The 25550-nt window shown below is 43.2% G+C and overlaps 1 protein-coding gene across 1 annotated transcript in view; it reads left to right on the plus strand.

Moving 5' to 3' along the window:
• Positions 1-1343: 1343 nt before the first annotated feature.
• The window catches only part of RFX8 (regulatory factor X8), a 29627-nt gene continuing 5420 nt past the window's right edge, over positions 1344-25550 (plus strand). The window contains exons 1-12 of the mRNA XM_054187854.1: positions 1344-1393; positions 5200-5323; positions 8043-8104; positions 9619-9705; positions 13386-13448; positions 14970-15033; positions 16057-16191; positions 16277-16354; positions 16869-16982; positions 17604-17754; positions 19657-19715; positions 24188-24344. Of these exons, the coding sequence (XP_054043829.1) occupies positions 1344-1393; positions 5200-5323; positions 8043-8104; positions 9619-9705; positions 13386-13448; positions 14970-15033; positions 16057-16191; positions 16277-16354; positions 16869-16982; positions 17604-17754; positions 19657-19715; positions 24188-24344 (1144 nt within the window). The remainder of the gene's footprint in view (positions 1394-5199; positions 5324-8042; positions 8105-9618; positions 9706-13385; positions 13449-14969; positions 15034-16056; positions 16192-16276; positions 16355-16868; positions 16983-17603; positions 17755-19656; positions 19716-24187; positions 24345-25550) is intronic.

Consider the following 25550-nt stretch of genomic DNA (forward strand, 5'->3'; position numbering starts at 1 on the left):
AAACCCACCTCAGAAGCTCCATAAGTACTTACGTGACAAAACCACACAGATCTTATGGTTGCTGCAATATGACTGCTGCTGGTTCTTAACGACAGCTGGTTTAAAGGAATTTAAATAGGCTTTCACTCTGCGGTATTTGCAGGAGTATTTGCTGTGTAAGCTGAATGTCCCACAGAGAAGGTCAGTAGACCATGGAGACACAAGAACAGACAACCAAGAGCTGTAACTTCCACAATAGGCTATTAAGTCCACTTATTGATGACATATTGTACTGGTTACAATGTGTATACTAACCAATGTTTTGAGCAGACATCATTTTCAAGGCTTGGTTCCGGGGGCCCTGTGAGTGAGTAGCATCTTCCCATGGGGTTCTCAATAGTGCGCGAGGCTTTGCAGATTAAAAGCAACATGTATTATACATGACATCTGTGTGCACTGCTCCTCAGAAGCGAGCTACATTGAGGGACTAGAAAACCAGCAACCTTCCACCAAAAATTCCCCTTTCCTCATCCCCTGCCCCCCCCCCGTCTTTAATATTGCTGTCCTCTGACATGATGGCTTTGGTCGCCTCGCCATAACAAAGCAAGCCAGCCTGTCTGTGTCATACGTGGGCTTTCAGCAGCTAATTAACATGAGGCAGCCATGGGAGTTTTCTGAGAAGCTGAGCTCTGATGTAACCCAATGCCATCCACTAGGAAGCTTTTAGACGCTCCAGCCATACATAATTTATTTTCGCCAGTCACATGGCAGTAAAGCTCATTTTGCATAATGGATACTTGCAATGGAAAAGCGCTTACAGGGTTTCAGTGGGGCAGACAGCCCTTTCATCTATCTATATCAAAGAGAAATTAAACAATTATGGGAGTTTACTGCATTCTTGTAGAAAACTCTGAAAATAATGTTTTAAAGGCGTGCAAAACCCATTAAGGCAGCACTTCTGCTATTCACATCCACTGCCGCACAATTGTTCATTTACGCCTCTTTCCGGCGTCTTTGTGCCTCCTGATTTACACATAATGCATTTTCTCACCTGCAGTTCCTCTGAAATTCACTTTTGGCCGCAGAGGGCTCGGCGCCAGGGAATCCCGCGTCCCGGCTGGCGTTCGCCCCGGGGCCGCAGGTCGCCCTGAGCCCTCCCCTGCCTGTGGGCAGGATCTACGCCCCCCACCCGCCCCAGGTCCCCGGTCCCCGGGGCAGGGATGTGCGGCGGGTGGCGGGGTGGGGGGACACGGGGACAGGGGACCCGCCACCGGGAACCGGCTCCGGCAGCGGCGCGCGGCCACTCGCCACCCCGCCGGCCGGTAGCCAACGGCCCCGAACGGCCCCGAACGGCCTCGCCCGGGATGGCCGAGGGCAGCCCCACCTCCCTCCTGCATCTCTCCATCGTCCGCTGGTGGGTGCCGGGGTCCGGGGTGGCTGCGGAGACCCCGGCTGGAGAGGGGGCAGCAGGGGGAGGTGGTGCGGCTGGTCTGCTCTCACCCCCCGCGCCTTGCCGGGGGGCTGGCAGGACCTACCGGGTGGGCTTACTACAGGGAGGGCTTTTAAACACTTGTCTGGTAGGACAAGGGTCTGGTTTGTTGTAAAGGCCCCATCACAGAGTGATAGAATCACAGAATGATTCGGGTTGGAAGGAACCTTAAAGATCATCTAGTTCCAACCCCCTGCCCTGGGCAGGGACACCTCCCACTAGACCAGGCTGCTCAAAGCCCCATCCAGCCTGGCCTTGAACACCTCCAGGGATGGGGCAGCCACAACTTCCCTGGGCAACCTGTTCCAGGGTCTCACCACTTTCACAGTAAAGAATTTCTTCCTGATATCCAATCTAAATCTACCCTCTTTCAATTTAAAACCATACCCCTCGTCCTATCACTACATGCCCTTGCAAACAGCCCCTCCCCATCCTTCCTGTCAGCCCCCTTTAGGTACTGGAAGGCCAGTATAAGGTCTCCCTGGAGCCGTCTCTTCTCCAGGCTGAACAACCCCAACTCTCTCAGCCTGTCTTCATAGGAGAGGTGATCCACCCCTCTAATCACCATGACTGCCATAAACGATACCATGGAAGCGGGGACGTTTCCCTGAAAGTCCATCTCCTCCCACAAGTCTTACTGATGTGGAGGTGGTTTGATGTGGGGGAAAGAGGTTTTTGTCTCAGCCTACCCACTCATAGGGATCTGGCCCCTGGGCTGCCATCTACTTGACGTGACGCTGCAGTGCAGATGGCAAGGACCATCCCTGGCTGGACCACTTGTGGCTCATGTGCTTTTACAGTGGGCAGTGACGTGCTGAGTGACTGATGTTCTCCAAGGTTATGTTTCCTCGAGGCGAAGGTAATGGTCGAACTCCCCAGTGAGAAAAATACTTTCTGTGGTGGAGTAAGGTGGTCACCATCATTTTCTTGTGCTTTGAGAAGAGCGTCATCTGCCGTGTGACAGCCAAAGAGAAACCAGGGTTACTTTCCTACTTTCACCAAGCACAGCTGAGTGCAGCTAGAAAGCAGTGTTGAAGCTTTGTGTGAAACAGCAACAACACGTACAAGCGAACTTTTACCTTGACAGCAAGTAATCTTCCGTCTTTTTGTTCCCCCTCTCAGTAACACCTGAGCAGCAGGAGTTATTCTGTGCTTCCCCTGTGATATAGATACCACTACTCCCATTTTAAAAGGATTAAAGGAAGAGATTCATCCAAGGTTATCCAACAAGTTTGAGACACTGCATAACACTGAATTGCAAAAAAGCCCTGAAAGGATGAACCGATGATTTTCTCATCACAACAACTTTCTGAATCACTTTTTCATGTTTTGAAATTTTTTAAATATTTAGCTTCATTTTACGGTTGGTGTGTTAACAATAGCAAACCAGATTTTGGTCCAGAAATGGTTTAACAGCAGACTTGTGAATTTGTATAATGGCCTGTCTGCCAAAGGCTCACATACAACGGGTGGCAAACCCCAAAAACCTGGAGTCCATTTGAGGTCCTAGAACTGATCAGATAACAATCCCAAAGGAAATTGTGGATGGAAAGGAGTAGGTAAATGGAGGAGGTCTTTCCCTGTGTGCTCCTCAGCCTCCATCTTTCTCCCTTACCACTCTGTCCTTTTGCTTTTGTTGTCTTTATTAACAGTTTTGTTTTGATGCATGCCATAAACACACAGGTTTTGAGAACCTCAAGGCTGACAGGCAAGAAGATGAGCACTCTGCTCTTTCCTGTGTGGATTTTTTTTTCCTGACAGACAGTACTTTTGTATTATGTGTCAGCACTAAGAATGTGTTTGACTTGTTATTTGAAAAAGGCTGGCAGTTTAATAGACGATAAATTCATGAAATGAAATTCCCAAATATTTTGTCACTAAATAGTTAAATGCTGAGGCAAAACTATTGGCAGAAACCAGCTACTGAAGCATGAATTAATTTCTGCAGCAATTCCAGTGACTCTTGTGGTGTTATATTAAGGACGGATTTGGACTTCAGTTTAATCTCCTCCGGGACTGCTCAATTACGAAGGGTTTTGAGATGGTTGCTCTAGAAGAAACGAGCATTTCTGCCTGCTGGGAGGCAGAGCTCAGTCAGGACTCTTATCTAGAATAAATTTCATTTACCTTTCAGCCCCATGATGGGAAATACCCCATTAGTGCAGCAGATCCCCGATCTTTGGTGCAGGTTCCTGCTCGTGTCTAGCCATGAAGCCTTTGCTGTTGGGTGGTGGGGCTGGAGGTGGTGAGGAGCCGGCACAAGCTCAGCCCCGGCGCTTGGCAGCACCAGCCTCTTGGCTTGGTGGGTGAGAAGATGGGCTCCGAGGAGGTAAAAGCGAGGTATTTTGGGGCCTTTTGCTAGGGAGAGGGAAACCTGGAAGAGGCAGTCAGCCTTCTTCCCGTGAGAAGGAGGAGGAGGAGGCGTGAATAAAAAGTGAGGTAGACACCATCAGACTGCACAGCGATGACGGTCTTGCTCGCTCTGTTCTAGCGAGCCAGTTTGCTGAAGACCTTATCCGCTATCTCCTGCCAATACAGGTAATACAGAAAAATAAACACTGGGTCGCCTGAAATCAGGCTGCTAATAAAGGAGAGGATGCTGATTTAAAATCCAACAGGCTTATCTCACCTGGTGATTATGAAAAGTCTGCTTTCCCAACCAGCTCGATTATCAGTAAAGACACAGCGAGTAACTGGCACTGTGCTGCACTAGCATTCATCTGATAAATTAATTAAATATGCACAAATCACTTGGTATAACGGAAGCAGAGTCACAGTAAGAAAACACTGTCATACAATCAGTGTTTCATGCTTTGAAAATTAATCTCTCTGCTTCTTTGCTCCAGCTTTGCTCCTGTATTTGTACTGCAGGAGGCTATTATCTTCTGACATCGAAACCATTGGCATTATCTCATAATTAAAGGTCTTTTTTTTTCTGTTGAAGGTAATACCTTAGGCTAATAAGTAACTAGGTTTACGTCTTCCTCACCTTATTCACGCAAGTAGTTGCATTGACTTGACTATGACCATTGTGATAAGTACGGTGAGTAAGGGATTCGGCCAAAGGATGAGTATTTAAACACCTAAACCAGTTTCAGTCCTGGCAGTTCTGTTACATAGTCACCGTAAATTAAAATTCTGTTCTCTTATTAAACTTGTGCTAAAATCAGTGAGGTTGTGTGAGAACAGAACTTGGTCTTTCATAGTTTGTGGACTCTCTGTCCTAAACCATCATATCAGACATTTTAGATGGAAAAATGCTCACCATATTATCTTTGGTATAGTGGAGACCTCCATAATTAGAAGATCAAAGTTACATCCTGTTAGAGAGATGCTAATATTTTGTGTATTGGTGTTAATGTTGTAATGGTATTACTAAGCTGTATTTTTTTATTAAAAACTACGAGATGTAGTTCATTTATTAGCAGAGTCACCCATGACCTCTCTTATGCTCTGGAAACCAGGAAAGTAGAATTTTAAAGTTAAAAACAAACATAGAAAAAAAAAATACGTGTGTATATATATATTTATGTATATAAGTTGTATTTTTTTTCCCCCAGAATACAGATTAACATAGAAGTAGTGGCTCATTTTTTTTTGATTCTATGTTTCTATAAAATCAGAGTAACTATTACAGAGTTCACTGTAAACCTGGTGAGCTATTACAATCACAAGCTAACAATCCTTTCTTGCAATTCTAACATAAACCAATTGATGTTTTTGTTTTAAAGGATAGCTGATAATTTCTATTTGTGTGAAGGATGCACTGTACCCCGCTGGCTACTATACGAATTGTATATGGAAGGCTGCAGTCCAAATTCCAAGTATCAAGTAAATTCAGCCACCTTTGGAAAGGTACAGAGTAGACAGGATATAGGAGATAAGAAGCAGAGATAGATACCTAAACAGAAAATCTGATGATCAAGTATACAGGCTGCATAACAAGAGAGATTAAATTACGGAGAAGAATGAATATGTAACATATTATGGTTGTGCCTTTTCTAATGTATTTCTGGTAAGCCCTCGTGTAGACACTGTCATACTAAAGAAAAGAGTATTCTTTGTGGTGGAGTTTGTTTTCTTTGGGGAACTGGTGTATATTGTACTAGCAAAGATTTATTTTGCCAATATATTTTAGAAAGTTTTACCAAGGTAAACAGCACAAGGTTAATAAACTTGTCCTGAGGAGCTGATTCTTCTGTCCTTAAAAGATTCCTTTGATTGTTACATAATGTTATACTTTCCTTTCTAAATATACTTACAGAGATTTTGCTCCAAACGCAAACTAAAAAAGTTGCTGTAGAGTCATCCAAGCAAAACAAATGCAGATGTAAAACCCCATTCTCCTTCAAACAGTTCCACTTTTCTAATACGTGGAGGTTGATACAATCCACAGAGCAATTATCACTTAGAAATCCGGATTGCAACAAACACTCATAGCTATTCAACTTTATTTAACAAATTAAGAAAGACTATTTGTTGCTCAAGACTTTTTGTTCAGAATTTTCTGTTTTTACCACTAATATTATTCTATTAGTGCCCACGGTAGAAGCTACTAAACATTTTTTTAACACAAAACCAAAATAATTTAAGCAGGAGTTGTACCTGAGATCAACCTAATTTGTGCAGATAACTTCATTTTATGAATCATTTATCTCGATTCAGTTGAATCTAATTTTTTTTTTTTACTGGGTAAGTTAAATCGCTCTTACTTAAAATTAAGATTTGAGTGAGTGATCCAGCGTGATTTATTACCATAGCTTAATGGATCATCGCCCATCAGCCAAGCCCATGGGTAGAATTTGCCTGGCTCAAGGTAGGTGTCTGTTGTGAAGCTAATCACCTTAAAACTTCTTGGTGGTCAATGGAGAGAAATAAGTAGTTACATATGATTCCTCTCACCCTAAATGAGTCACCTCAGGCGGCTCAGATGAAACGTGCCTCGGAACTGCCTGTTTTTCTCCATTCTCTAGAGACTCCGCAGCGACTAGCTTAGACATCTCTACCTTGTAACCACGTAGGTTAATCCCACCCTGACTGTACACTTTCAGGTGCTCCAGCATGATGGAGTTACCACCTGTAAGCTAAGCCTTCTTGTGGTTTGTTAGTGCATTTTACTCTTAAGTTGGGACAGGCATGGGTGAAGCATGAGTCTGGTCACGCAGGAGAGCTTAGCTGATGAGCCATAGCTGCTATAGGTTGGTGCTTGCAACCGTTTGCTCACGGCCTTAACCGACCCCAGTGCATCGGGGTGCAAATTAACACGCCCCAAGTGAGCAAACTGGGGTGCAGCTCCCCAGTGGCTGGAAATGGTCTGGCCTTCTGCAGCAAGAAGCTGAGGAGGGCAGGAACTGCAGCAACGCTGGTTTAAACTAAAGGTGCGCACGTCGACGGTCACCACAGCATAGCTAATAGCTGTTAATAATCCACCAGGCTGTAGCAACCTGACTGCATTACACGCGTGTGGACTGTCAGGACTTCTGCAGTCAGGTCCTGTGTGAAACAAACTGTGATGATTTAAGACACCACTAATCTCTCCTGCCCTATCCCTCTGCCCAGATACGCCACTGTCTCTGTAGAAGGGGCAGTGGGAAGAAGTATGTGGCTTATGCCATAGAACCCCCAGTTTAACAGTCTGTCCTTGTAGGAAAATGGGATTATGCTAAAATACCAGTTTGTGAAAGGGATCAGCTGGGGGGTGTGCACACAGAAACGCGCAAAGAATAGGACCACTCCAACACTGTTACAACTGGAGGTGCACGCCAGTCTGAGTTGGGGAAATTTGTCTTTTAGCAGGCTTTTGGACCAGCAAAGCGCACTTTGCACAAAGTCCAAGCTTTGCACTGCTAAATCAAGGCTCCCCTCACTCCCCACTAACGTTGAATACTTGATCCTCTGTTCCTGCTATATGGGGAATGTTAGCTCCAGGTGTCCTAGGTTAGTCTCTGTCTTCACGGAACAGCTCATGCAGAATAATCGTAGTGAAGTGGATTATAACCCTGACAGTGTCTTATTACTTCGTAGTGCCTAACCTTGACAGATGCTGCGTGACCTCTGTTCACATTTACCACCACGGTGGTCAAAGGGTTGCTTTGCAGCTTGATGATTCAGGTCCTTTTAAAACAGATCTTTTAAGCCAGGCCCTATCCTGCAAGTACTCCTCGCAAGAGTGAGTTGAGTAGGTGAAGTCCCTCGTGTGAGTAAGTCCTACTCGAATGAGTAAGGCTTGCAGGTCTGGCAGAGTACTGGAGAATCACGGCACCTTCGAGTTCCCCTCACTGGTATACCCCACCTGATCGCGGGTGGTCTCCCGGTGTGTTTCAGTGCAAGGTAAACCAGACCAGTCTAAAATTTCCTACCCGAGGGAGGTAATCCCTTAAATTCCTTGGATTTTGATCCACAAAAGCCTGACCGCGTTCAACAGTTACATTTGAGAGCTAAGAAGAGGTATTATCCTGCAGATGATGGAAAGCAAAAGAAGTGAGCAAGGAGAAAAAAATGCAGCAGATATGTTTTTGTGTTTTAGAATTAATTTACCAAGTACCTCTAACTTTCTGTTTGATTTTTTTTTTAGCTTATTCGGTTAGTTTTCCCTGGTCTGGGGACAAGAAGGCTGGGCACGAGAAGGAATACCAGGTAATGATTCTGCTACCGTTGTTTGAAAATGCTATTTATAGCTGGTCTAATAAAATCTAAAAATGGCTGAATTTTCAGCTCCAGCACTGTAATACGGCAGCTGAATAGTTGGTTGCAAGTCTGTAATACATTGCAAGATCCAGAGCGATTTGTGACATCACCAAGTACATTAAAATAGAGTTAATTCCCTGAAAATCACCACATGAGAGCTGCTTTGGTAGGGCATGAATTCCAAACCAGACCGGTTTTTAAAAAATTAGCACTTTGAGTTGTAATAGCTTTTACAACATGGTTTGCACGAGGCATCTGCCAGACACCACAACCTTACTCAGAGCTCTTGAGACACGAGATCGGGAAAGCCTGGCTCCAGGATGCACAGGGGCGGCAGCCATGATTAATGTCTGTGTTGTGCTTTTCATCCTTGCACATATCTGTGGAATGACCCAGCATGTACTGGTGGTCACTGGAAATGGTGTAAACAGTTTAAAACCATTTAAATCAGACCACCTCAGGTCCTCTTCCTACATTCCTCTCTTTTCCCTCCCCTCTCTTCTTCTAGAGCACGGAGAGTTTGATATTCTTTCATTGATTCAATGTCCTAACTTATAACCACACTCGGAACATCCAGACTGGAAAAAGGGATGTTTTAAGGGCATCGAGACACAGCAATTTTACAGGCATTCTGAGTAGCTCTCAAGTACTGGCTTGGAGACAAACATGCCCTTACTTGATCTGCGACTTTTCTCCACTAGTCTGGACTTGCTATCAGCTTGATCCAGAGAGATCCTTTATTTTGGGAGTGCCTCACCGCAGACACTCCCAGGCTTCTCCTCCTAGCTGGCAGGATTTGGGAAGGTGCGTGATAGCCCCCAGCCTCCATGCTCTCTCTTCCCATCAGCAGAAGGTTACCCTCTGCTGGCTGCTGGGGCCTGAAACCACAGCACTGCTCCCCTGGCTTCCCAGTGACCCAGCCAGGGAAAAGCCAGCTGGTAGCACCTGGATAGCAGGGATGGTGACTCCGCTGCTCACCGAAGTCAGGAGAAATCTTAGACAAGGTCTGGTGGGTTTCTTGGGTTTTAGCTTGCCATGATCACCGATGGGCCATCCAGTTCCTAAGCTACTGTGAACGCCTGCGGAACAACTGCACTAAATCCTTCAGCTTCCATGGGGATGTGGGGACCTCTGTCAGCTGAGCCTCTGGTTCCTGACTTCTCTAGCTGCCTTGTACAAATTTGTTGCACCCCCCATTCACTGGCTTAAGTTTTTTTGTTTAGAAGAAGGTAACATTCCAGGGCAAAAACTGTTTAAAAGAGTTAGTGAAGAGTTTGTGCAATTGCTTTCTGTTGGGGGAAAAAAAATTCAACAGAATTTAAAAAACCCAATGTAGCTTTTTTAACTTGGTATTTTCTGGCTTATATTGGATGATCATCTGGTTTCAAAGGAGGAATGTAAATTATTTGCTGACTTGTTGAAAATCATATGCTTGTCAGTTCACCATTTTTTTTATTTTCTAGGTATCATTATGATGGAATAGCCATCAAGAAGGACTCTTCCTTTTATGCACGTTATTGCTCTCTTCTGTCTGAAAAAAATTATCAAAGGTTTGTTTTTTAAATGTTTTAATCATAAACCGTCTCATGACAGTCTATGTATTATCTGTATGTAAAAGTCTGTAAATCATCTGTTGAACACTGACAATATTATATTTTTCTTATTATTATACACACTATAGAAGTGCTGTGCCCTAGTAGAGAAGCTCCATTTTGAAAACATGTCCTGCGTAATGGGACTTCCTTGAACTGGACATTTTAGCCATGTAGATCTTAAGAGCAGGAACTTGTGCCAAACCTAGAAGAGGAGCTTAATGTAGTCAGACTGTAAATGGGAACTCAAATAAACATGTTGACAGTTGCTTCACGACCTTCCTTATTCAACAGTAGGCTGAAGAGAAATATAAATGACTGCACTGTTTTGAAGAGTGCTACACTCAATCATGTTATCAGGGTTTTTTTACTACTTGAAACAATGAGGTATATTACTTTGACAATACTTCCTTCACTTTGTTTTAAAATTTCAGGTTTGAAAATCACCTCTTGTAAGGGAACACCAATGAGAAAATGTATAACACAAGTAGAAATTTATTGCAAAAATTAAAAGCCTGAAAATAACTGATGAATGTAAGATGCTTTGGCAGACTAAACTGTAGACGTGAGCACATTCGTTCTCATGGTTAAGCTCATGGTTGAGATAAACAAACCACAGGCTTGACTTTCTCGCCAGAAAGAAGGAAGGGAAATGCTGCCACTGCTTAGTGGTTTTACATTCCTTTTAAATGCACAGAAGAAAAATAGGTGCAGCTGATGGCTTGGACTTTAGAGACCAGACTCATATCCTCACTCTCTTACAGACTTGTACGTGTGTATGTGGATAAATTCTGTACTTTGGTTTCCATTCATTAACACGGAGATACAGCATTTTTCTGTAGCACGAATGTTAGAGGGATACAAGTGAGCCTATTAAGCACCTTGATATTCTGGTGGTGATGAAAGCTGTTTCAGAGTCTTTGATATTTTATATGATAGTTACTTAATTGAATGCATGCTCTGTGAGAGAATGGAAAAACTATACCCAGAGGTCTGTTGCCTTCCTCCATCGGTTTTATAGCAGAGTAATGTTGCAGAAGTGCAGAGAGTGACAACAGTGAAGAATGCAACAGGGCAGAGGATCAGGTTCTGCAGATGATCAAGTGGCAATCGGTTGTTGTGAGACCAAACAAATTATTTATAGGCAACTTGTGGCTCCTTTCCCATGAGACCCTAACCGAAGTGATATCCCTCCGCTACTCGTGCACCCAGGATAACCAGAACAGGCCTAAGATTTGACGTCTGTAGCAGGGAAAGGTCTTGGCCACTGTTCAAGGAACTTTGCAGGTCTATGACTGGCTCTCTGCTGGTCTTTCGTCTTCAGAGAAAGAAGGGTGTTTCCCTGAAGTTTCACTTGGAGACAGCAAGCTTGCCGAGTGCAGTAGGAGAGCTGCTAGTTCTGGTCGTAGAAGAGATGAGAGAGAGAACAGAACAATTTGAATTGTCGCTCTTTTTCTTCACAGCTTAGAAACATGCAGAAAAATTACAGAAAGTAGGAGGAACCAAAGATGTAATGTTGGCTAAGTCCAGGCCAGGTGCAAAACAAGGCCTTTAGCCACTGCTGGCAGCCAGAAGCACCACGTAGGCCAGCACAGCTTCAGTCCTTGGTCCCCTCACAGAAATGAGCCGTGTTCCCTGACGAGGTAGGGAACACACTACAGCCCATGCTCAACCATAGATGAGCTGCTGCGCCGGCTGCAGGCCTCCCTCTCCTTCTCCACCAGCTGCCAGAGGTGCCTGCCTGGACACCTACGCCTGAAAAACTTATGTTTCATTTGGTCAATCCAAGGAAAAGGAGGTGTATTCCAGGGAAAGAGCTGACATCACCAGCCATCTAGTGATCTTGATATAGTTTCTTGGGATAACTTTTCAGATTTAAAAAAGTCAAAATATAAAGATTGTATTCAGACAAAGATCATCTTTTGAGTTGCAATAGAAAAGTCTCTTGACTACAAAATTATCTTGTCTGACACTTCCTTCATTGAAGACAGTTGTAAGGAGCCACTAAGCTGATGTGTGACACCAGACAGCTGAAATCAGAACAGCTTCCACTGTAAATGCTGGCACACGTCCCTGTCCTGAGCACACGTGCACACCCACAACACCTGGGCAGCCAGGGGTCACAATTACTTCTTGTGTCTGTTAAAGGGCAGCAGGAATAAGAAAGAGAGAAAGTAGTAAAAAAGCACAAAAAAATGCAACCAGAGATGTATGAATAGCACAATTAAAAAAAAAAACAAACAAAATTAGGTCACATACAAAATAAACAGCAGCTTCAATCAAATAATTGAGTTTGTTTCCATCTGGATTTAGGATTTTGCACATACTTTGCAAATAAATAGGAATGCATCAAGGAAATACCTCATCTTTACTGTCCTCTCAATAGAGTTCAGTACTTTTTGAAATCAGAATTAATTTTTCATGATCCAATGAAGTTGATAAAACCAGCAATGGCAAATTCTGGACTTTTTCTTTTTTTTAATTAGAAAATTGAAATTTAGAAAAAGAGTAATGAAGACTTTTCTACCTGCAATAACTATTGCTCCCTCCCATGCCTGAATAGAGGCCAAAATGATGATGCTTTTTCTGTTGAATCTACCTGAGGGGAAGGTGGAGCTGGGAGCCCATTTGCAAGACTAAGGCATCCACCTAACCTACTGGTTGGTGAAGAAAGGGCTGGTTTCAAAACTATGATCCGCTGTCTCTAACTCCTGAAAATAATATTTCTTGACGATATTGAGATAGTTGGCAATTGTCATGGTGCTGGTAATGAGGAACTAGGTCTGTGAAGGATCTGGCAGGTTGGGAGCTTTGCTTGTTGGTGTAATAGAAATGGCCGTATGATTATAATGGTTTGCCTTTAACTACAAAAAAGGCATTTGCCTTTTGATAGTCAGTGGGGCCTCATACATGTCAGTTGACTGAGTTGGAGTGATGAGAGTTGGATGCTCTTATACAGCACCTGTGAGTTGGCTTGTTTAGAAACCTTGAATTTTTTGAAGATATGTGTACCACGGCGCTGATGATGATGTGGTGAAAGAAGTGTAAATAAAACCAACTGTACCCAATGAGGTCTCCAAATGGATTGCAGAGATTTAAGGGAATATGGTATTTTCTGATTTGCATTACAATAGGATGCCCTCTAGGAATGAGAGCTTTGAGGATGAGCTCTCCCTAAAATGGTACTTGTTCTGGCAAATCAAGGAGGCTTGGAGTATGGCGGTGATAAAAAATGCCAGGAAATTTTGGCTTCATAAGAGTTACTTTATGATTCTAGTAATAGGGAAAGTTTGGGCTTCTGATTTCTAGTAAAGCAAACCCACGATTTTTTAATAAAAAAAACCCCTGATATCATTCTAGCAAATTAGCTTTTCTAATCTCAGTGTAATCTGACAGTCAACAGCACACACATTCGCCACTCTCCTTGTTTCATTTTTCCTTTGTCCTTTGCATTCACCTCCTCTTTTAAGTCTTTTCATCATCCCCACCATTGTGTTTCCCATTTTAGCTCTAGTTCCCACCCTGTAGCATCATCCAAACTCTGCAAGACACATGGTGAATATCCTCGTGATTTTGCTGTCACCCGTTTTCCCCTTCTCCCACCCACCTCTTCTTTTATGTGTTCCGTCTTTTCCCAGGCACCGCTCTCCCGGAGAAGCGAGCAGCTCTGCCTGGCAGCCGAGCACCCCTGCGGGCACCGGGTGAGTCCCAACCACCTTTGCGAACAGTGGGAGGACATAGATGTTAGCTTTCTTAGCACTTAATGGTCACTGAGCTGCCGGGGTGTGGGAGGACCCACGCGGCAGCCCTTCTCGCACCTCGCCGTCCCCGCATCGGGGGGGAGCGGGGAGCCAGCCTGGCTAAGGAGCCAGCCCACTGGAGAAGAGCGATGCTGATATGTGTTGCCATAGCAGCAGCAGCAGAAGATACAGCTGGCCGCCTTCTCGGGGAGAGCAGGAGCTGGAAAATATTCATTAATTTTGTTTCACAGGCTTTAGAAATCTGCAGGAAGGACCCAGTTGAAAGAAGCGTTATGAAACATTTCTACTTACACATTCTTCCCCTTGTCCAGCCACCAACTCCAAAACGTCTGGGAGAGTTGATAGCGTTACCAAACATACCCAACATGAATGCTGTGCCCTGTCTTGGGCGGCCAGTTTGGCTGTTTCACTGGAGCACCGCCTTCATGGCAGAGAGTAGTGGCAGAGGGAAAGGTAATTTTTCAGGTGGCGAGGGTCTGTTCTGTGGGCAGCGAGAGGACGCATTTTGAGTGGGCTGAGTTTCCAAACAGATAAGGTGTTACATTTTGTCCCCCATCCCTTCAGGACGTATAGTGGTACCCTGGTTTACAATACATCACAGCAGCGAAACCAGGATCTGATTAGATAGCTCGAGTGCTAGCAGTCACCAGTGGAAGCACATTTTGGGCAAAGTTCCTGCCTGACACCCTTCAAACCAGCCGAGTCTAAAAGGACCCTGGAGTTTGAAATGCCTTCACAGACAGCGAGCAGGTGTCAGCAGCAGATGGGGGCTTGACTGGAGGAATCCAAATCTCACAGCACGTCCCTTTTACTAGCAAAATTCCTCTCCCTCCTGTAGGATTAGCCTCAGCAAAACAGGCAGGGAGAGAGGTAGGAGATGGTAAAGCAAGAAAGCAGCCTGTTGTGCCCGCATCCCTGGCTTTTCGGCCAAAATCCAGTGGTCAAGCCTTTGCAGGTCCGGGTGAATTCTGACCATGTGGAACATCATGGCAGGCTTGCAAAGTAAATGGGGGACAACTGGAAAAAAAGCCATCTAAACTGACACAGGGTGTAGAAAATGGAGTTACTGTGAAATCAAAGCACAAGGATGATTACGCTTTCGTTATTTGTGTTTATAATTATTATCATTCCAAACAAACTGCGACTACAGACACAAACCCATGATTTTGCAGGAAGTTGGAAGACATTGCACTATTAAATGGCTAATACCTTGCCATCTTTATAATGAATGGTTCAGTTTTACCTTAAAATTAAGAAATTGGTTTTCAGACTTGTTAGAAAATCATAGGCTGCTGAATGGCAGGAAAGTGAGCGGGGTTTCTTTCCCAAACACAATGCTCCAAACTAGTGCACTCTATCCAGTTTGAGCTCATTGTCTTACTAAATACAGAATAAGTTGGTGAGCTTTTTAAAGTTTGGGTTTTTTTCTTTTTTTCTTTTCTGTTGTATATTCTACCACAGTGGAAACGCCTGCCGTTATGGAGATGCAGTTGGTTACAAGGGCAATAGCCAAAAAAAAAGAACAGTGAGTTTCAGATACATTAAGATACATTAGACTTACAACAAAATGTCTATCTGTGTGTTTAATTTGTACTGCTATATAATATGCTCTGGTGAAATGCAGCTAACCCATCACCTTCTTCAAAATAATCTTTGTCTGCGTAATCTCACTAAATGCTTACTCGCCCCACTCCTGTTTCACCTGGTAGCTAAATATTTTTCTTTTCTTAACGTCACCTCAAATAATTTTATCTCTGCTGAGACTGGAAATTGTGGCTGACAGCCCAGGTTTTGAATATTAGGGGAGTTAGTGGGGCACAACCTTCCTTGCCTGAGGCCCACAGTAACAGACCCTCGCGCTGCTGAGCCGATGTCTTTTCAATGCGCTCAGAATTTGTCGGCACAATAAGTGTTTAAATATTAGGAAATGATTAAGAAAAAAGAGCGCAACCCCTGCTCACCGAAAAGGGCAGACGCGAGGCTAACCTGTGGGACTTCTCCCATAAGCGTGCTGTCATGGGGTGGCTTCACACCAGGGTTGCTGGAAGTCAGCAGAGCACGAGCAGCAAACTTACGTGGACCAAAGTGAGGATAAAAGGAGAATCTGGATGCCTGTCTTATTTTCACAGAGCACTCGGGTGCGGTAATGAGTGCTCTGAAGTGGATGTAACGACAGCTGATGAGAAAAGCGCTGTCACCCCAGCAGCAGAGCCAACTATCTGCAGCCTTATTTAGAAGGTTACAACTGTGACATGAGTGCTATAGAACACATATGTGGGAGATATGCATAGCATTAAATATTCACCGGTTTTGAAAAGAAATTCATGTACTATTTGGGATCTAAACATTTAGTCAACCATGCTTGTTTCTTTCATCCACCCCTACTTTCTGAAAAAAAGGACAAGCATTCCTCTGAAGAAATACATCTTATTAAAAAATTATGTTATACAATTTCAAGAAGGTACTTAATACATTTAACAGAACTGACAAGATAATTGTGATCTTCCTTTTTTTTTTTATTGTTCAAAATAAATTCCCATGCATTGAGAGCAAGGATTTGCACTGTTCTCCATCTGTCATTTATCTGAAGACGGAACAAGAGAGATTTCAGTACCCTTGGCCTGAATTCTGCAGATTCTATTCTTGGGAGCAAGAGTTAGGGAAGAAATATTCCTATGAAATGGTACGTTCAAGTATTCGGTTATCAAGCTAGTTAGCTCTTTGCCTGTGTGATCTTTCTGTACCCTCTTTCTGGTCACCTTCTTCAGGTTGGACTGCTTGCCAATGAGTACTACAGCTATTGTCAAGATATTTTACGTATGGTGAGAGAGAAAGAGCTTGACAAGGTATGCCTTTGCTTTAATAACACTCATTCTGACAACAGCAAACAACTCCAAGGATAAAATTGTTTCCGCGTAGTTTATTTACTTGATGGTTTGATCTAAGGTTGATGTTAATTTATAGACAAAAGGAGCATTCAGTCAAATTATTTGGGAATTCTTAATTAACGCAAGATGCTCAGAGAATCTGAGTTTGTAGGCATACCCGGAGCACTCCTGGCACACCAACAGGTCTGAGCCCAGTACAAAACACAAGGCCATGGAGACATGTCTTTCATTATATCCTCATATCCACGGATTAATTCTTTCTCTCCTCCTTCTTACGCTGCCTGAAGTTCAGCTTGTTGCCCCAGGACGCTTCCATTTACGCTGGAGCCCAGCCAGGATGGGGCCAGGCAAAAAGCCCAGCTCCACGGTCATTCTTCTGCTTCTGTGCTTATGTGTGTTGTTTTACTGAATTACACTTCACATTTCACAAGTGCGAAACCAGTGAAAATTCATACAGGACTTTGTGCGACAGGTGGAAGCCTGTATCATCTCATTCTGGAGGTCTCTGCAGCCTGAAAGAATAGCACTGATGTCCATGCCAGATGTATGCCAGCTGTTCAAAAGCTACGATAAGCAGCTATTCAAGGTACTGTAGACACACATGTTTGTTGCCATTATGTTATCACGTGTTTGTCTCTTTTTGGTAGCTCTTCCTGAGGAGAAGGGCCAGCTGCTTCTTTTGTGGGATTTTCGTTTGTACCTCAAGTCTGTTCTTTGGCTTCTTTGGGATTTTTTAAGGAGCCAGTGGAATTTGAGATAACTTCCATTTTGCTGCTATATATTCCTTTGAAAGTTCCTAATATCAATGGAGCGTGCTGTTAAAAATGTGGTCTGTGGTTCTGGCATGGGGTTATGTGACTGAAATTTCGACTGGTAATTGTGTTCCAAATTAGGAGAGTTATTTTCCCTTTGAGAACACTACTGCATTTCTTGGTGACATTCCACATAGAAATATGCAGTTTTCTGATCAAAATAATTTGCTTCTTATTTAAAGCAGGTCATTAAGTAGTGTCTGGTAATTAATTCAGGAAACGATGTTTATTGTTACTATCTTTTTCCTTCTGCTGATAAATGTAGCTTAACTATGGCTTAATTGGAAGAAAAAAACCCCGAGCTTCTTTACATTTCCATTTAAACTATCAATGCAATTTATTTCATGCATCTGTGGTACACCAATCATGTGCAGCTCCATGAATTTGTATTCTAGGTAATGGAGAACATCCTATTTCACGATTTCCTGGAGGAGGTGCCTGTGCAACACATGCAGTCAATCAGATCGTTCAGTAAAAATGTTGAACTTTGGCTGCTTAATGCTTTGAAAGAGTTTCCATTAACACTTCAAACATCCAAATCTACAGGTATGTTTGAGTAACAGAGAGATTTTCATAAAAGAATCTTTGCTTAAACTGCAGAGAAGATTGTGTTACGAGACTCGTAGAGAAATTATTATAAAAACTTTTTTAGCTGATGTGACTTTGATATAGGGAGGACTAGAGTTAGTTGGGATACAGTTAAAAAGAAACAGTCTCAGATAATGTGTGAGAACAAATTTAAGCCAAATTTATTCCCAATTCATGGTAAATTAAAGTGTACTTGAATCTTTTTAAAGATCTGTCTCTTGCCATGATCGCTTTAGCTGCGTAGATGGCTGAATAATATGCAGTCTGCCCTCTGAAATTTAGGTATCATTCTGCTTCTTCACCTTGCAAATGGTTTTGTGCGGGTAAGTTAATTAATGGCTATAGTGTAGTTCAATATAAAGGGGAAAAAAGCCATAGTCCCATAAGGAAACTACGACTCTGTCATTAGAGGACAATTTGAAAAAATCTGTACTATACAAAGGTGTGTGTATATATGTGTGCTCGTAAATATGTACATATAGCTACATATGATCCTGAAGGTTCTGGCTAAAATATCATGTTGCTCAGTTGCTCATCGAGTGAAGACCAGCTCCTCAGTGACAAAGCAGGGCTCCTGTGTAGACAATGGATTGTATTAGCATTCATATGCTCAAGTAAGACTTCCAGACAAGTCTGGATTGCTTAGGCCCTGCTGCATTGTCCCTCCCAACAGATTTTGGAGTGGCTGAAGTCCCCCATGAGGACCAACATTTGTGAATGTGAGGCTGCTCCTATTTGTCTATGGAGGGCCTCATCCTCTTGGTTTTCCTGGTCAGGTGGCCTGTAGCAGACCCCCACTGTAACATCACCTGTCCCTGACTTCCCTTTAATCCTGACCCATGAGCTCTCAGTCGGCTCCTCATCCATCCCCAGGCGGAGCTCCAGGAACTCCAGCTGGTCACTGACACAGAGGGCGACACCCCCTCCTCATCTCCCTTGCCTCTCCTTCCTGAAGAGCCTGTGTCCTTCAATTCCTACGCTCCGGTCACAGGAGCCATCCTACCACGTCTCTGTGATGCCAATAAGATCTTAGCCCTGCAGGCATGCGCACGTCTCTAACACCTTTTGTTTATTCCCCATGCTACATGTGTTTGCATAGAGGCATTTAAGTTTTCTACATTTGAATGCTTGATAGAGCAAATTTAGTAATGTGTTTTCAACACGTGTGTGCATGGAAGTATATGTAATTAATCAGCCGTGACCCTCTGTATATACATCCTGGTCTTTCTGGTTTTTACAAACTTCAGGGAAAAAGAAATTTTCACTTGAAAACCATTGCCTGTATACAGAGCTTTGCAAGTTGCTTTATACTTGATTTTCCTGCAACCAGGAATCAGTTATTTTATATTTTATTCTTAAAAGGATGTCATTGGGACATTCTTGTCATAATTGCAACATATTATAAACAGGAGAAAACAGAACCAAAGAAACCAACTCCGACTAATAGTGCTGCAGAATTACAGATGCATAAAGGTGGAAATGTAAACCCTCTAAACAAAACATAGGAGGTTTAGAATTAACATTGCTTTCACTCACCTTAAACCATACGTGTAAAAGACTATTAGTCTTGATTGAGAAGTATTTAATGTAAAAAAATATTGGAAGTATTTTTCCTGTGTGTCATGGGTTAAGAGATTTGCAGTGAAGGAAGAGTGGTGACCTGGGCAGCTTCTGCTTGCCAGCTTTAAACTGCGAGGCTCCTCAGCCCGTACTGTTGGCTCAGTGTCCCTGCCATGCCCGTCATTAGACTGTTTCTCCCCTAGGGATCCGCTTTCTAACTTAAAAGATCTGCTTTCATTAACATCTTTTGGACTGTAAAATATTAATGATACGAAACATATGCCTCTTCTTCTTTAACAGAAGTTACAGTGTTTATAAAAAGACTCAGGAGAAAGACAGACCTTTCTAACATGGCCAAGGTATGTTCCAGAATCCATGAAACAAAAAAGCTGAAAAGCTGGGCATCTCATTCACTCAAGCAGTTTGGACTATTTATGAGATGCTCCATTGTAGGGCAACAGCAGCAGCACAGACATTCTTATCTGTATTCTGACCATGGTCCAAATAATCATTACTCTCCGACCCATCTCTTCCCACACTGTAAGTATGCTGAGGAGGCCTTTTCCTCCCTCTGGATTCTCTGAAAGCCTCTGAGATATGGTCAATGGTTCCCCATGGAGAGAACATAGGAGCTGGAAGGGTCAGATGACAGTTTCCAGTATTTTTGCCCAGCCTTGCAAAAGCTGCTCTGATAGCACATGCTGGAGTTATTCTAAAATTGGTTCTATGTAGCATCCTGACCACTCTCTCTGACGAGTGCTACAGCAGCCTGCACAAGAGAAACCACCAATAGCTGGCTGCAGAGAAGCTCTGTGGTCAGGGAGCAGGCCGTAGGGTCTGTAAGGGCACAAGACCCTCACCTTTCTCAGGGACCCCAGGGATCAGCTGACAAAATCTTCTCCATCCTCTCACCGGACAGTGTTGGAAGGAGTGCTGCAGGGAAGCATCCTCTGAACTTTCCTCCTCGGAGTCATCACTCAGACTGGCTTTTCTCCTTGGAAAGAAAGAGACAAAAATCTCTCAAGCAATTAATATCTCTGCCTGCTTTTTGTTCTGCAGTATCATTCTTCTCAGCATCAGGAGATACATACAGGAGCTGCATTTTTAACCCTTTGAGCACTGCAAAGTAAATTGTTTCATTAGCCTGTACTTATTCAGTGCTGCATTATTACGAGGGGCTGTACCCTCCTTGCAGCCTTCCTTCCATTGGTGTCCTTTGATACTTCCAAAACCTTGGCTTTTGAGGCCGTCCGGGCCAAAACAAAACATATAGGTCACAAATGGGGAAGGAAGAAGACAAAAGGTGATAGATTGTCTCCTCTTCTTCAAAGAGCAAGTACGAGATTTTCCCAACACGCCGCCTGGATTAAATCACTGCACTGTGTCCCCACAATAAAGAGGAGGAAGGAAGGGAACTGTGGCTTCATGAACTGCACGGCAGTGTCCTTAATACACTTAGCTTCTCTTTACGGGAAAACTCATCGCCAGCAACTCACAAAGACACACCTCACTTTAAAAAGGTTTTAAAAACACATAAGAATGCACAAACATGCATAGGTGCACTAACAGGCAAAAGGTGGACCTCTGTGGGAGGTGCCGAGCACTCGCAGTTCCTATTTACGCAGCAGCCCTTGGAGATCCTAAATACTCGAAAAGTTCAGCTTCGTGTGCTTCGAGATAGTGCTTCTTATGCACTGAAGGACACGATCCAGCAAAACTGCAAGTGCCAGCTATTCCCAGTCGTTTGCATTTGATTTGTGTACTCAGACTTTACATCATCTTTCTTGTGCTCGAGCCATGATGTCAGGGGGCTGGCTGCAGCTTTTTGCTTCTTCACTGCCTGTTCCTAATGTGCAGTAAAGCTGCAGAGAGTCAACACTGAATTTACACCCTCAAAATTTAGGGCAAGAGAATTTAAGCCTAGTCAGGGAGAATTCCCTAGCAGCAGCCTCTGGCTGCTCTACACCCCCTTTACACCATTTAACTGGCACAAAGTGAACCTCATAGACCTGAGAATCAGGTTCAAATCTACGCTTACAGCTGAGCACATTCTGAGCTTGGTTCTTGTTCATGCTAATGAGCTCTTGGCACTGTTCTCACAAGTAAATGATGTTTGCCCCTTCTCTAGAGCCTCTTTAAAATACATGGGGAAAGGCAAAGGAGTTCCAGCGTACCTGATGATTAGTCCCATCGGCACTTTAAAAACAATAGTTTCAATAAGTGAAATTATGTAAGTCTTGTAAATGAGCATCCCCGTAGTCTTTCAGGGGTCACATAGCCTCTATTACAACTTCTGTTAGAGATCTTGCCAAAGCCATGGATACTGGGCTCCAGCAACGCAGGGTAGGAAACAAATACCAGCTACAAAATTCTCATGTAAATGCATCCCCCTGTCCAACACACACCAGAAAATGGTTAGCTGAACACCACAGGTGTTTAAAATTTTCAGCTTGTGAGAAACTGTTCTTCTTTACTTTGAGGGTCGTCTTTACTTTGAGGGTGGCGAGCACTGGCACAGGCTGCCCAGAGAGGTGGTGGAGTCTCCGTCTCTGGAGACATTCAAAACCCGCCTGGACGCGTTCCTGTGCGACCTGCTCTGGGTGACCCTGCTCTGGCAGGGGGGTTGGACTAGATGATCTCCAGAGGTCCCTTCCAACCCCTACCATGCTGTGGCTCTGTGATTCTGTGAAACATGCAGATGCTTCATGGGAAGGCGGACATCCCTCAGAAAGGATGGACGAGTGTTTTAGTCAGACCTGATCCTAGGCTTTTGTGGACTCCTATCCCATTTCCCCTGGTGGCCCTCATCAGACGCTCATGTGAAGTGGATATGAGTAGAGCAAGCGATACCTCATTCCTCCTCCATTCCTCCATTGTACTCTCCTGGCTTCCAGCAACATAAGATGAATGTTATATCCACATCTTGGTATTTAATACCTTGATTTTTCACATGCACAACATCTTGGGGTAGTGAGTTCCAGGGTTTGATTATTTGTTGTATGAAAAAAACCTTTCTTCTATTATTTTAAAGTTCCTACCCTTCTTCATGCAATTCTCCCTGCAAATCCCCATGGCATCCTTCCTCAGTCATTTCTATCCAAAGCTGAAGCTTATCTCATCTTCTCACGTAGGAGTCGTTTGATATTTCTAATCAGCCTTCTCAGTTTTCTCTGTCTAAAACGCACCTGGAATTTTAACTAGAGACAACTGATGGTCAAAGCAGGTGAGAGAGCTCCTAATGAGAAGTACTACAGAGGAGCTGTGCAGCTGCAGCCTCTGAACGGTGTAACCATACCGACCCTTGTAGAGTGCTTTGCAATAATTTAACCACCTGGTGGGAAAATAGGAACCGTTTTGTCAGGGTCAGCATTCAAAAGAAGAAAAAAAAAAAAAGTAACCTTCCCATCGTATGTAGCTAAAGCAGGCTGACAGCTGCTACTACCTGGGCACGCAGAAGTAATTAGAGCATAAAAACGTGCAAATTCCCTGCGACAAAGGAATGTGAATATGCCGCTCGTCATTTCTTGGGGCTGATTCCTGCCTCTGGTAAGCTGTGTTAAAGTGTCGTCAGAGCTGGCTCTCAGTCATTTAGAGAATTATTTTTTAGTACAGCGAAGAGCAATATCTAAAGGGACTAATCTGAAACTCGTGGAGTCGGGTGCCAGCAGCGTATTGCTGGTGCGCGCGCTTCGGCTTGTGTGCTCTTGCTGCAAGCAGCAGCGGCTCTTCTTCTGACACTGGAAACTCCAAGTAAAGTAAGAAAAAAAGACTTTGCCTTTAACTCAGCTGAAGGGGACGGGCGAGCGAGAATCAGAGTGCTTTTGGTATTTCAGCAAAGCTAGCAGAATGATGAAAAAGAAAAACGGCCGGATTGGGAGCTACGTTTGCAAACAAATGGGCAGCTGCATTCGCTGCTGTTTGTGGGGTCATGGTAAGCACCTGGTGAATGGGATTCGTTAAAGTGCTTATGAATCCTGAAGGTTTTTTTACAAAAATTATTTTTCCTCTGGAAGGCCAAACTGGACATGGATTATCAATATAAAAGCCCAAAATTCAACAAAGGCTTTAGGAGCTTACTCTTTTCACTATGGAAGTGAGAGACTAAATGTATGGATTAACAAATTTTAATGGATTCATGTTAAATTGCCTTCATGGTTTTAATTATTTAATCAAGAATCTGAAGCAATACTGTTTGATATTAGCAATTAAAAAAAAGTGAAGAGATGAGGATCAAATGTTAGGCTGAAAATTATTTGCAATATCTATGTGAGTAATACTTTGGGGGATAAATACGAAGCCATACTCATTCACAAATGACTCATAAGCAGATAAAAGGGATAAAATCACAACTAATATTATCATAACTAATACCATATTTCTTATCTTATTTTTACCTTCTCAAAGGTTTGGGCAACTTGAGAAAACTTGCCTTTGAATTTAATTGAAACACGTTACTAAGGACAGGTAACACGGAGGGAAAGTCGGCCCTGATACACCATTCCATGTTTTAGACAAAATACCATTTTTTGGCATAACTGTAATAACTCTAAGCAAAACCAATTGCCCAGGCAATTGCCCAGATACTTCAAGCATGTTAGCCTTGTCTGCTCCATCACAGACAGCAACAGAGAGTGTCATTGAAAAGAATATCTCCCAGAACAAAAAACTCTTGAAGACAACTTGAGATTCATCTCCTTTGATTTTTTTATTTTTTTCCCTCCCAATTTGGAGACTGGTTATATAAAGTCTGGTATTGAATGAGGGAAGCTTTTTGACATAGTTAAGGGCTTGAGAAAATGAAAGGCATTAACTGTTTTCTTATTCTCTATAGACAATGAGAACAGTCTTGAACAGCAACAGCAAAGTCACTGTTCTGCGATCAGACTTGCATGCTGTCATCGATCAGGGATTCCTGGATGTGCCTGGAAACCTCTTTCAAATGAAGTGTAGGAATCCGGAGGAGCTCCAGAATGACATAGAACTCAAATGTAATTTTTATATTTTTTTTGCTATATTTTGTCTATCCGCTTAAGCCCTTGCTTGCCATTGTTAAAGCTCCAGCATTTCCTCTTGTTTATTCATGGCATCTGCCCTAATGGGAATTACAGTCATACCATAACCCGAAGTACTGGAAAAGAGCCAATAAAATTGAGAATGGAGCATGTAATATTATCCTTTTAACTTTAAAGGTTAAGAATTAAAGGCTTTCCGTTCTGACTCTCTCTTACAGCTTTCTATGGCAGCAGGAGTGGGGTTTGTGTTACTAAATGCTGTATCTTCTAGAAGAAGGTTGACAAACAGGGATTTACCTTTTTCTTTGACAAAGAAAAAGTTTCCAAGAGTTTCATTTCGCATTTTCCTCTGTTATTAATCCAAGTACAGAAAATCATTTCTTGTGGCCAGATTTTAAAATATTTTATGCTGAACTGGATGAGGACTATTTGCCTTTCAGCTTTCGTGTCCTTTCGCTGTATTGCAGCCTGTGGAATCAGTGTGCTGCTGTAAACAATAAAATACGCAGTTTGTATGCAGCCATGACATAATGCATTTGCCAGCTTAATGAAAAGGGATGGGAACGTAATGGCAAGGTAATTTTTAGATTAATGGGCTGCTATTTAAATTATTAGCAAGAGACGGGCAAGTTGGACGAGGATGTGCACGGAGCTGACAGGGGGGAAACCTCAGCTCTTTGTTCCTGGCCGGCCACCGACTCGCTCGCTCAGAAGGGATGCACCACAGCCTTTCCGTGATGGATTTCAGCAGGAATAATAATTTGCCTTTTTCACAGAATGATCAGGAGAACCATTTAAATAACATCTATATGTGGCTTAAAAATCAAAACCACTGCACAGAATGCTTTTATTACATTTGCTCATTATATTAACGATGATCTTATTCTTTCCAAGACGCATTCTCTGATTATATTCTCTGTTTTCACTGCTTTTCCAACCTGCTACTTGTAATAAGCAAGGTTTCGCAGACCCTATCCATATGCCTTCTTGAAGGAAGATGTCTCAGTTAGCAGGATATAAATTCAGAGAGGTGCCATGGTGATGTAGCTTTTGGCACTGGGTGGTAGGTTCCAATCTTTTGGGCGAACAAGCTGTACTGACATGCGGCAATATTATATATATTTCTCTTGGTCTACAGAATATTCTGCGTTTTTTGTTATTGTTTTAAAACTGTTTTCTCCC

The sequence above is a fragment of the Rissa tridactyla genome, chromosome 1, assembly GCF_028500815.1.
Source record: "Rissa tridactyla isolate bRisTri1 chromosome 1, bRisTri1.patW.cur.20221130, whole genome shotgun sequence".
In the NCBI taxonomy this organism is placed as follows: Eukaryota; Metazoa; Chordata; class Aves; order Charadriiformes; family Laridae; genus Rissa; species Rissa tridactyla.